This window comes from Nasonia vitripennis, chromosome 4 (assembly GCF_009193385.2).
Source record: "Nasonia vitripennis strain AsymCx chromosome 4, Nvit_psr_1.1, whole genome shotgun sequence".
In the NCBI taxonomy this organism is placed as follows: domain Eukaryota; kingdom Metazoa; phylum Arthropoda; class Insecta; order Hymenoptera; family Pteromalidae; genus Nasonia; species Nasonia vitripennis.
In genome coordinates this window covers 14,472,469-14,484,702 of record NC_045760.1, presented here as the reverse complement: position 1 = coordinate 14,484,702, position 12,234 = coordinate 14,472,469, and the positions used below count along the sequence as shown (strand labels likewise).

Sequence of the window (12,234 nt, the reverse complement as noted above, 5' to 3'; positions counted from 1 at the left end):
ATATTTTCTGAACATGTTTAAATTATAGTTTTGTTTATTTTTGTTCTTGGATCAAATTCTTTTGCAAGTTCCAAAGCTTTTCAGTATTTATGTGTGAAGAAATAAATTATTATAAGTACAAATAAGTAATCTATGTATATTTGTACTGTTTTCACACCCGCTGCGGAAGGCGCGCAGCGATAAATAGAAAAGGATCTCGCCAGTGCTCATAGTGCGCGAGTTGCAGTGCAACGTACTATATATGTTTACGTAGAGAACGAATGTTATTGTCGTTGGAGATATGCATGTATGTATTGGGTAAAAAGGCATGTATGTATGTGAACGCGGTCTTGTCATAGACTATATATATATATATATATATATATATATATATATATATATATATATATATAGTGTCTGTAGATATAATGTATATAGAAGTGGTTGAGAAAACATGTATGTATATCGATTGTGTGAGTGCGTGGGGCGGCCCGCGGCCGGCAATGGTTGGTACGACAGCGACGACGACGTGCAGCAGCGCAGTGGCCGTCTCTTGACAAATGCCACAATGTAACGGACTAAGCGCGGATCCTCGAAGAAGCGCACCGGAGTCGACGCTGCTATATCGGAAGATAAAATAGCAGCAGCTTCATGAGTGGGAAATGATGCCGACCAGCTCGCGGCAATCGGGAACTTGCAGCGATGGTACGAAACTTCATACCTATACACTTTTCTATAACCTAGAGCGCTCTGTGTCTCTGCAGCGTCTATACGCGCGCTACTTCCCGTTCGCGGATTCCTTATCCTTCTATTCAAGTTATTTGCTTTTTCCCTTTGCTCTGCAAGATAACCCGATCGCTTTATCCTTTTCTTTCGTGCCCAGGATGCTTGTATACCAGATGTTTGTACCTACAACAACGTCTTCATTACATTATAGTATAGCACCTATAACTCTGGTTATATAGAGAGTCGTTCGTTTATAATCGCACGATTTGCGTATACTTATCTAGTTCTGACTTTGCTCTATATCACTCTGATGCCTCATCTGCATTATGCTTGATGCATTTTAATAATGCATTTTGATTTCAGAATATGCTGAAAACTTGTTCTATGAGTTGTGTACATTTAAACGTTTGCATTTTCCTGTAATGTGATTCTTATCCATGAGTTGCTCATTTTTGTTTTTATTTTCTGTAGGCTTTGAATGGGATACGTTGATGGAAGTTGTTCACGAACCTATTGAGAAGAATTACACATTACTCGAAGAAATTGGCAAGTAAGTTTCACCCACTATCTTTGTCTGATTTTGCAAATTTGACAGTTGTTACTACAACAGCTCAACTTATTCTATTTCAGAGGTCAATTTGCTGTTGTTAGAAAATGTGTCGAACAAAAAACTGGAGCAGAATATGCTGCAAAAATAATGAGAAAGAGAAGGGTTGCTCGGGGAGTTGCTGCAGCTGACATTGGTGTGTATATCAATGACTCAATGTTGTAAGGCAAATAGTTGATGCTGTTTTCATTTTATCTTTAAAATATTTTGTTTTGTAGCTCGAGAAGCTGGATTACTAGCACAATTGAGGCATCCTAATATTGTATCCTTATACAGAGTAATTGATACTGGAACCACCGTAGTATTGCTTTTGGAATTAATTACTGGTGGAGAACTATTCCACTGGATGCCATCTAATGAAGCAGAAGCTGCTCATGTGGTAAGCTATAAACAAGCCATTCAATCGCACTTGATAACCAACTGACTATTGCTAATTATTGTTACCTTTTCTTTTCAAGGTTGGACAAGTTTTAAAAGCACTTAGTCATTTGCATTCGCATCAAGTTGCACATTTGGACATTAAGCCTGAAAATATTCTTCTATCTTCTTCACCACCTATGCCCAATATTAAACTAATTGGTAACACTATTAATAAAATAGATGAAAATTCTGATATCTTAGATACTATAGGTAGATGTATTTAGTAACTTTTGAATTTTCCATAGATCTTGGATTGTCTCACCGCTTGATACCTGGCTCTGAACACAGAGCTCTTTTTGGAACTCCAGAATTTGTTGCACCAGAAATAGTGAATTATGAACCACTCAGTTTAGGAACTGACTTATGGGCTGTCGGTGTTCTGACATACATATTGCTAAGCGGTGCATCACCATTTTTAGGTGAAGACAAACAAGAAACCTATGCAAATGTTGCAGCATGTCAATATCAGTTTGACGATAAATATTTTTCCAATGTTTCTGAATTTGCCAAGGATTTTATATCATCTTTATTAGTCAAGGATCCCAAGTTAGTACAAGTCTTACTTAAGTAAAAATTAACCATAAACAAAAAGAGTATTTAATTTTCCAATCTGTTTTACACAGGAAAAGAGGAACTGCAGAGTCCTGTCTTACACATCCCTGGATTGTAACGGTGTGTTCTCTTCTCCATTCAAGAAATTGATTCACACTTTAATTTCAAGTGCTTTTTATGACTTGTGTTTCTATTAGCGTACTAATCAATTTTGTGCATTAATTTTCTATTCACATTACTTTTTATTTGCGTTCTGCCTACACACATGCACTCAACAATTGCTGTCTCTGAGATAAATATCAGTATCAGTTGTGTGTACAGTGGATTCATATATTGTGAGAATGCAAATTATTCTCATGTGACCTACATTCCTGAGTAATTGTAGTGCTAGTTAAATAATTCATTTAGGATAAGATGAAAATTTAGTTTTAGGATTGAAATAACGTATGAATAAATATTAGCACAATGCAAATGTGGTGCTGAAAAAAAAATGTTTTACTACTTTTCTTTAAAAAATATCTGTCCAAAAAATGAATTATTGTTCTGGAATTCGCATGCGTACACTAAATGAAACCACTGGAACCGCGAGCTGGACAGTTACTCAACCTCTCCTTTTAGTTTTTTCAATACACAAGTTGTACGGCGTCGAGTCAGTGAGTGACATTTTTTACGCTACTATGCAGGAAACTCAGGCTTGTCAAGGACTCGGAGAAGCTCTTATCAGCGCTGTGAAGGGGCGATGTATTCAGACTGTATCGCGCTTGTTACAACAGGGCGCGCCATTGGATGTCGAGGACTTTGTAAGCCTCGAATATTTGCAAACAACAAAATGCTCTTGACGAATTAATTCGAATATCTATTTGTTTAATTTTTAGAATCAAGATACTTTATTACATATTGCCTGTAAAAGTGGAGATGAAGGAATAGTGGCACTCTTAATAGATCATGGAATAGATTTGGACGCAACAAATAAGGATGGCTTAACTCCACTGCATATTGCTGCAAAATTTGGTCATATTGATATTGCAAGGCTTTTATGTACAGCAGGCTGTGATGTTGATAAAACGAATCGTGGTATCCGAGCGGACGTTACAGCAATAAAATATGGTCATACGGATATAGCAAGTTTATTAGACAAACTGAGAAATGTAAGTTTTCGACGGTCGTTTAAATTTGACACTTCAAAATCAAGTTTTTAAAGCATATTGTATCTTTCAGCCAACTCAAAGAGAAGTGTTCATTAAACAGTTACAAGCTATGCGACGGCCAATAGATTGTCTGCATGTTCGTCTTTTGGGGCACTGTGCATCAGGGAAAACTTCACTTGTCAATTCATTAAGATCTGGTATTTTCAATTTTGGATTTTTCAAAAGGTCAAAAAGTCAGAGCCATGCTACAAAAGTACGTTTTTAGTTTTCTAAAAATTCTTCATAATATTGGTTGTTTCGATTAATTATAAACATTACTTTTTTACAGCGCGATCCAAGTATTGAATTGGATGTTACTAGCAAGCACGATTCACTTAGTTTTGAACATAGCGACAATGAATACGAAAGTACCATCGGCGTGGAAATTAGCCGCAGTAATATAGGTAAGTTAATGATTTTTTAGATTGGTAATTTAAAATACAATTATAGGCAGCTTATGTGAACAAATTTTCGTTAACACAGGAGGAGAATGTGTATTTTGGGAACTATGCGGTCGAGAAGATTATTTAGTCTCTTATCATCGGGCGCTAATGGTTCATCAACCAATGCAAGTGCATTTGATAACAATTAGTTTGCGCCAACCTATAACTGTTCAACTGCAGCAAGCGCGATTTTGGTTACAATTCATCATGGATAGAATACCTCCAGAAAACATAGGTAATTATTTTTTGTTTTCGTATACTTAATTAAGATAAATAAAGACAAACATCAACACAAAACGATTCATTAAAAAATGTTTTTGTCTACAGGCTTTTCAGGAAAATGCGCTGAAATAAAAGTTATCTTAGTAGGAACATATGCTCCTGAGCCCCCTATTCACAATGCTAATGGAGTAAATCTTCTTGCACCTTTATTAGCTTCTTTAAAGGAGTTCACACCGCTGTTAGGAGAGGAACCACAGGTGGTAGCTTTAGATGCTACCAATCCATCTTGTCCTGGTCTAAAGCTTCTCAGAACGTATTTAAATAATTCCCGAACAAAATTCCTTGAAGTAAAATTGCATTTCATAATCATTAATCTTACACACTATGCTGTAGGATTTTTATTTAAAAGGTTTATTTGCTACTTTTAGCATACACATGATTATACATGGAATGGACTTATGGAAGCTTGGAGAATTCATATGCAATCGATGGAAGAGCCTCCTATGTTATTAGATTTAAAAGGATTCGTTAATCAGGTTAGGCAAGTTAATCCATTAGTATCTATAGAGCATTGTAAACAGCTTGGAGAACAGTTACAAGTATGTGTTTATCGATAAATCGTTTCTTTTAATGCATGAATAAAATAATGATTTTGAATAAATTTCGTATCTTAGGCTCTTGGAGAATGCTTACTATTGCCTGGCGATCTGTACGTTTTGAGTTTAGATTGGCTCTGGAGAGATGTTATAGGTTGGCAATTAAATCCAGACCAAAAAAGTCGCTTAGGCGTCCGTACAACCGGAGTTTATACAACAGAAGATTTTCAAGCGCGTTGTCCTTGTCCAGCTAATCAAGCTTTACAAATTCTGCAAGCATTCCATCTCTGTGTTTCTGTAAGTACAGTATAATATCAAATATCACACAAGGTGTAATTAAGCAAAAATAAACTTTGAATAGAAGTACATAAACATTTTTTTATCACAGTGTGAGGTCGAAGACGATGATTTAGAGTATGAAATACCATGCTTGAATCTGGTTGAACGCCTACCAGGATTATGGGAACCATGGTCCTCAACCACGTTAATGCTGTCGCCACATGCAGGGTTTAGATTATGTCCAGTAGAAGCTCGATTGTACAACCTTTTGCCGATTTTCCCGCATTTACAAGTACGTATTTCGACGATAGCGGTGCATATTCTCGAAGTTTCAAATTTTTCTTACCGATATTTGTAAACGTACTGTCTAGGTTCATCTAAGGAAGATTACTCAGGCATGGAATTGCCATGAATCAGATTTATACCAATGGTGGCGAGGTTCAAAATTATGCTTAGGCCCTTGCGAATGTATAGTAACTCTAGAGGAAGAGGACCAAGGATGCATTCAGGTCTGGGTACGCGGTCCTCGTGGAACGGGTTCGCAGTGTTTTTCCCTACTGGGGATCATTGTCGACGCTGTTGAAGCTACTCTTGAAGTCGTTGCACCGGGAATGTTATTAGAAAGGCACTGGCAGAGTCCAAGCCAACTGCGCGATTATGACGAAGTCATACATTCTTGGGAACCTACGCTGATTAACGCAGCTCTATTGGAAAAAAACTTTTTAGAAGCATGCTTCAAGAATCCTTTCAATGGACAGCGGGAAAGCGTATGGGATATGATAGGATGTGGATTACCTTGGATGGAGAATTGCGTTCCTGGGACGAAACAACCCGTTAAAAATATAAAGCCAGCGATTCAAAGACGTTTGGCACAATTACTGGATCCGCCTGATTCATACGGTAGAGATTGGTGTTTGTTGACTGTGCGACTTGGCTTAGGAGATAAGGTTGCGCAATTTGATAGCACAATTAACAGTCCAACATTGAGGTAAGATAAAGGCGAAAGCATTTGCAAAATAATTCAATGGCTGGATAATAATGATTCACTTTCAATAACGTACGATAACATTTCCGATGTTTTAGAATTCTCAGTTGCGCTGGATCTGATTGTACGGTTGGCTCTCTAATACGACAACTTCGAGCTCTGGGAAGAGAAGATGCCGTGAAGGTTTTGCTGTCATTCACACCTACTTATGTAATGTCAAATAATATAGAGTCTGATACTGGATCGAATCTTTCGAGATGACGATCCTACTTTTGTTAAAGATCTTGAAGCTTTTTTATGAAACATTTACTGCACGTAAGCTAAGATAAAATTTTCAACTTGAAATAATCATAAATATAAAATCCAGTCCATATATTTATTGCTTTTGCATAAATTAATCTCAATGAAGCTTGCCGAAAGATGCAGATCTAGGTTGATCATTTAGTGATACACGTAACATTCTGGATTTTTACACTGTAATCGTAAAAGTTAGTTTGTACTCAATTAGACTATTATATTTTTTTTTATTTTTCTCTAATTAATTTGTGATAGAATTTTGTACGATGTGCACATAGACGAGCGATTGTTTTCTACGTTTCTTATATTGTATAACGTACTTATTGGAAAGCGTCAAGTATTAAGGCTTTTTAAAATTATGTCAATTTTTCAAATTTTTACACTTACGCCATAGAGTACAAGTTCCAAGTGATGTTATATAAGCGAAATATTTCTTACAATATTTATTGACTTATTGCGGGTGCTTAAAGTGCGGTGCATGTTTACGTGTACTGTGCGCAAAAAAAAAACAAGTGTCTTTTGTACTTGAAAACTGTTATTATTATGATAGTAGTCGTTGAGCTGCGATTCTCTCGATAGGCGAAGTAGTTACGTTTTCTATTGCATATCGAAAATGTTTTACCTTGATCGATGTTATTCTGAGAGCACGTATTGCAAAATAATTCCGAATTTTTTCTTTCACGTATACGTACAAGAACGCGACATTCGCGCGTTAACACCGTGTCCGCAATCGCAGCACAATTCAATTTACAAATAAGTTGGCACAATCGCATATACACAGCCACACATGCACATCGATACTTGTACACTCATTCGCACCGGCGCGCGCTCTCGCGCCGCACAGTATTTAGAATGAAAAAGTGTCAATCACTCATCTATATCTACTTACACCGCAGGAAGTTAACAAGAATGCTTGCATGTGTTCGCTCAGCGCTGTTTTCATATACTTGGCGATTGCGAATTTGTGATGCGCATAATACATACGCGAGACTCGCGCGTATCGTATATTATGAGCTATACCTAATACATACCATCTGCTAGCTAAAGCGAAAGCTGCACCTGGAGCGTATACATATATGCAAATAAGCTAATACTGTCCGTCTGATCTCTTTTGTACTTGCTATATAGCGAAGCTTACGAAAAGTTTATACACCATGAAATTCAATCAAGTAAAACGAGCAAATAAACAATAAACGATTAAAGAACAAAGCGCTGTGTTGAGTAAGTTTAAGAACTTTGCGCAAGTCGCGCGTGCGTTCAATGCTGATTACAGAGTGAGAGAGAGAGAGAGAGAGAGAGACCGAGGCGAAGAAGCGTGTCAGATTCGAGAGTGCGGCGCCGTGCAAGCTCCCTCATGGCGGGAGATTCAAAAGCGAGTAAGTAGACGGTGCGCATAGCTTCTTTTAGAGAGTTAGTCTCGGCTCTGCACGCCTGCCTCTCTCTCTCTCTCTCTCTCTCTCTCTCTCTCTCTCTCTCTCTCTCTCTCTCTCACTCGCTCGCTGAGTCTCGCGCGCGCAAAAGAGGAACGCCGCGAGACTTTTTGCCGAAAATAGCACTCGGGGAGCCGGAGATCGCATTTCGGGTGCTGCTCAGCGCACGCTGCAGTAGTGCAGCGACGTCGTTTGCCCGGTGCGCAGGCAGCAGCATCAGTAGTCAGTACAGCATCAGAAGAGGCGGCAAGATCGAGAGCCAAGAGGAGCGTGTGCGCGGCGCGAAATCGGGACGCAAGCCAAAGTCGCTTGAAAGCAATTATAGATTTGGTTTCGATCGGACGGAGAAGGAAGGAAGGGAATAGCGAGAGAAAGAGGCTCGTCAACTCGTTTTATTTCAGCTCGGCTTTCCAAGGCATCCAGTTGCACATTCTCCTTTGGGGAGCTGTCGCAGCGCGCAGTGAGTCTTTTCTCGCGGATTTCCGGCCTTTTCCTTCCTCTGCCTAACGCACCTCCCCCGTGATTAGCAGCGAACCGCTTTGATACCCGATAATAAAACGATCGCTCGTGCTCGCTTGCTCGCTCGCTCGCTTGCGCTTACTCTTTGCTCCGTCTAGGCTCGCCCGGCTTGTGTGCTTTTGGAATTCGCGATTCAGGCAGCAGCAGCAGCAGCAGCAGCAGCAGCCAGTGAGTATCTCCAGCATTAGAAGCAGCAGCAACAGCAGGACTTCAGGATGGAGGCGATCAAGAAGAAAATCGCGGCGCTGAAGATGGAGATGGACGCGGCCAACGAGAAGGTCGAGGCCAACGAGGTGAAGGCCAAGCAGGAGAACACGCGAGCCGACATGATCTACGACGAGGTGCGCGACCTCGAGAAGAAGCTCGTCCAGATGGAGAAGGACTACGAGATCTGCAAGAGCAACCTCGAGACCTCGACCGCCGAGCTCGAGCGCTGCGAGAAGGCCTACACCAAGGTGAGAGAGCCGATTATTGAAATCGAAGTGAAGCGCTATTTAGAGATAGAAGGGAAGAACTAATGAGAAATGGGGCGTTGCCAGGCGGAGCAGGACCGCACCTCGATGACCAAGCGCGTCCAGGACATCGAGACCCAGCTGTCGAAGAAGGAGGAGCTGCGGCTCTCGGCGACCCTCAAGCTGGCCCGCGCGACCGAGCTCAATGACGACGCCAGGCGAATGTGCAAGGTGCTCGAGGAGCGAAGCCGACTCGACGAGGAGCGCATGGAGAAGCTCACCTCCGAGCTGAAGGACGCGCGGCTCCTGGCCGAGGACGCCGACACCAAGTCCGACGACATCGCCAGGAAGCTCCAGTTCGTCGAGGAGGAGCTCGAGGCCGCCGAGGAGAGGGTCAAGACGAGCGAGGCGTAAGTTCGCTGCCCATACTTTTCTCGATCGTCTCGTTATCTCGCGCGCTCTGAATAACCCTTGGCGACCTTGTCTTCCGCAGGAAAATCATCGAGCGAGAGGACGAGCTCTTCATCGTCCAGAACATTGTCAAGTCCCTGGTCGTGTCCGAGGAAAAGGTCAGTGCGATACTCTTTCGCTGTTTTACTTATGCTGTCGCGTGAAATCAGTACAACGATCCTCGTGTATGTTGACCAACGCAGGCAAACGCTCGGGTGGCAGACATGAAGGATCAGCTGAAGGAGCTGAAGAAGCGGCTGAAGGAGGCGGAGAAGCGAGCCATCATCGCCGAGAGAACGGTGAAGAAGCTGCTGAAGGAAGTCGATTTCAAAGAAGGTATATTGTATGATTATACTCCAGTCCGAGGCCGCAAGCACCAAGCCCTGTCGTTATTTTTTTCAGACGAGCTGCGAGAGGAGAAGGAGAAATACAAAGCCCTCTGCGACGACCTGGACTCGACGTTCGCCGAGCTTACGGGCTTCTAGCTGATAAGTCGCACACACACACACACACACACACACAACTCGCTCTTTCTATTCCGCGCTATACTTACGCCAGGCTGCAGTCGTGCTCCGTGTATTTACGCATCCCTTAGCTGCGCTTCGCTGCTATCTCTTTCTCTCGCTTTTATTTTTGCTTTACCGCCATCTGATTAAGCGCACACGCTCGCTTGGCTTCTTGGCTTGACTGCCAATGCGCGTGTAACACGACTCGAAGCTTAAAGGCTCTCGGCTCTCTCTCTCTCTCTCTCTCTCTCTCTCTCAGCTTTTCGGGTGTGCCGCGATGCGTTTTATTCGTCTCTGATCGCTGATTGTCGCTCTCTTTGTTTTCTATTTATATTGCCGCACGATCGTCATTATTCAATCAGGTAGCACGATACTGCAGTTACATTATACTGATTTCAGGAAGAATCATCGCAACGCCATCCGTCATATGTACCATCTCACTCGATGTAATTAAACTGGATAATACAATTTCATTATTCGTAATAACTTGAGTCTTGTGCCTGTGTATTTATATACTCCCCCTCGTCACGTATACGATCTCTCATCCCCTTCGCTCTACCGATGATTACATTGCGCGCAGCGAGCTTCGATTGTTCGGCCGCAGTCGAAAGTTCAAACGAGCAGCGCACGAGTGGTAGGGGCTCGGAGAAAGAAAATAAATTAAAAGAAGCTTCTCGAACAGCGAGACGCATGCCCGGCGCTGTACTTATAAGCCTAAGAGGAATCCAAGGGGAAAAAAAGCTCGCGGCCGCATCGTTTTGCATTGCTCTCCGAGTCTATAAAGCAATGTTCTGGCCGCCCGATGAGTACAGTAGGCAAGCAACTTGCGCTTGTTACGAGACACACGCCTTTGAGTAGCTCCTTCGCTGCTGGATGTTTGTAGAGCCGCGCGCTAATTAATGCTGTCCGCTTGAAGTCCGATTGTAGTGCGCAAGGTAAGTCGCGGTTCCGCGCAAGCACAGCGAGCGGTTGGAATTTTCCCTCTTGTTTCTTATCTACACTGCGAGATAAAAGAGCAGCGGGTATACGTTATATTTTGGTGTGTTATTTCGTACCTACCTCGGGCGTCGAGTATGAACGCGATAAAGAAGAAGCTGCAGACGTTGAAGGTCGAGAAGGAGCTTGCAATGGACCGAGCGGAAGCTTGCGAGCAGCAGGCGAAGGAAGCCGTAGGACGTGAAGAGAAGCTGCGGGATAAGGTCGACGAACTGGAGAAAAAGCTGGCGCAGATGAAGGGCGAACTCGAGGTGAGCCGACAGCAGCTCGGCAAGTCCATAGCCAACCTCGAGAACAAGGAGAAGGCTTATCTGATGGTCAGTGAAGCTTGCTTACGCGCGATCTCGTTATGGCGATAAGCGCGCGGTACAACAACTTCGTTTCGTAACTCGGCTCCGTGTATTTTTTTTTTTTTTTTTTTTTTTTTTGTAATTAGGTGCAGTCGGAGCTGGCGATGCTCAACCGGCAGATGCAGCAGTGCATGGGCAATCTGGAAAAGTCGGAGGAGCGGCGCAACGTCGCCCAGGCGAAACTCGCTCAGGCTATTCACAGCGTCGAGGATGCAAAGAGGTTGTACTCTCTCATTTCGTGTGCGAACTTTTCGAGAGTCTCTCAGGGCGCTGCTGTGCAAGGTGTAACGAAAAATAATGCAGGATCTGCAGGGTACTGGAGAACCGCAGTAAGCTCGACGAGGAGCGGATGGATGTGCTAACGAAGCAGCTGAAGGAGGCGAGACTGGAGGCAGAGGACGCGGACTCGAAGTCGGAGCAGATATCCAGACAACTGGCGCTCGTAGAGGACGAGCTCGAGGCCGTCGAGGAGAGGGTCAAATGCACCGACGCGTACGTATATGAACCTATGCTGTACCGACGAAATTCGATTTCAATTCAATCGCCAATGATGATTTCAGCAAAATCGCCGAGAAAGAGGACAAGCTCTTCATAGTCGGCAACATTCTTAAATCCCTCGAGGTCTCCGAAGAAAAGGTATGACACGAGAAGTGTTTGTGTATAACGTATTGCGTGTCAAAAGGAGAGAAAATATTTCGTAATGATTTGTTCGAGACAGGCCAATCAACGCGTGGAGGAGTTTAAAGCTCAGCTGAAGAGTTTGAAATCACGACTGAACGAAACGGAAAAACGAGCAGTTTTTGCGGAAAAGTCGGTGAAATCCTACCTGGCGGAGCTGGATCTGAGGGAAGGTAAAGAGTACTTGCATTCACTTTGACGTATAAACACATGGGTATATACTGAAGGCTGTCATATCGTACTGTTTTCAGAGCGACTGCGCAAGGAAAAGGAAAAGTTCAAGTATATGTGCGATGATTTGGATTCGACGTTCGCCGAGTTGACCAGCTACTAAAAGTGTTGGCCCTTTTCTCTCTCTCTCTCTCTCTCTCTCTTTCGCATTCTTTTTCTCTCTCTTTTATCCGCTATACTGCGCGCTATTTCTGGGCGCATACACTCGTCGGGCAGACTCATGTGCCCCGGTGTGACTTGAACGAGTTCACGAGTTTGTATTTTTGGCAAATAAATAAATAAATCCATGGTATAATATGTAACGTTTAATACGATAAAACAGATATGCA

General features: G+C 42.6%; 2 protein-coding genes across 5 annotated transcripts; both read left to right on the top strand.

Annotated features, from left to right (window-relative positions):
* The first annotated feature begins 452 nt into the window (after positions 1-452).
* Positions 453-10,136, top strand: Tm2 (tropomyosin 2). Of its 4 annotated transcripts, XM_003426856.5 has the most exons (18): positions 453-684; positions 1,177-1,255; positions 1,336-1,448; positions 1,531-1,691; positions 1,771-1,891; positions 1,978-2,278; positions 2,356-2,404; positions 2,968-3,084; positions 3,160-3,432; positions 3,503-3,685; positions 3,761-3,875; positions 3,955-4,149; positions 4,242-4,483; positions 4,565-4,735; positions 4,811-5,029; positions 5,121-5,303; positions 5,383-5,999; positions 6,095-7,403. In XM_003426856.5, exons 1-18 carry the CDS (start codon positions 642-644, stop codon positions 6,255-6,257), a joined length of 3,345 nt encoding a protein of 1,114 aa, XP_003426904.1. In that variant the 5' UTR covers positions 453-641; the 3' UTR covers positions 6,258-7,403. The 4 variants fall into 4 exon arrangements, with proteins under 4 accessions (XP_003426904.1, XP_032454704.1, XP_032454705.1 ...); XM_032598813.1 differs by lacking the exons at positions 2,968-3,084; positions 3,160-3,432; positions 3,503-3,685; ... (6 more) ...; positions 5,383-5,999; positions 6,095-7,403 and adding an exon at positions 2,903-2,956; XM_032598814.1 differs by lacking the exons at positions 453-684; positions 1,177-1,255; positions 1,336-1,448; ... (11 more) ...; positions 4,811-5,029; positions 5,121-5,303 and adding exons at positions 8,341-8,697; positions 8,782-9,104; positions 9,188-9,263; positions 9,348-9,480; positions 9,547-10,136 and having other exon boundaries at positions 5,460-5,999; positions 6,095-8,183.
* Positions 10,137-10,254: 118 nt separating this feature from the next.
* Positions 10,255-12,202, top strand: LOC107981681 (tropomyosin-2-like). The gene is made up of 6 exons (XM_016988010.2): positions 10,255-10,963; positions 11,083-11,216; positions 11,300-11,488; positions 11,557-11,632; positions 11,715-11,847; positions 11,926-12,202. Exons 1-6 carry the CDS (start codon positions 10,724-10,726, stop codon positions 12,006-12,008), a joined length of 855 nt encoding a protein of 284 aa, XP_016843499.1. The 5' UTR covers positions 10,255-10,723; the 3' UTR covers positions 12,009-12,202.
* Positions 12,203-12,234: the final 32 nt, after the last annotated feature.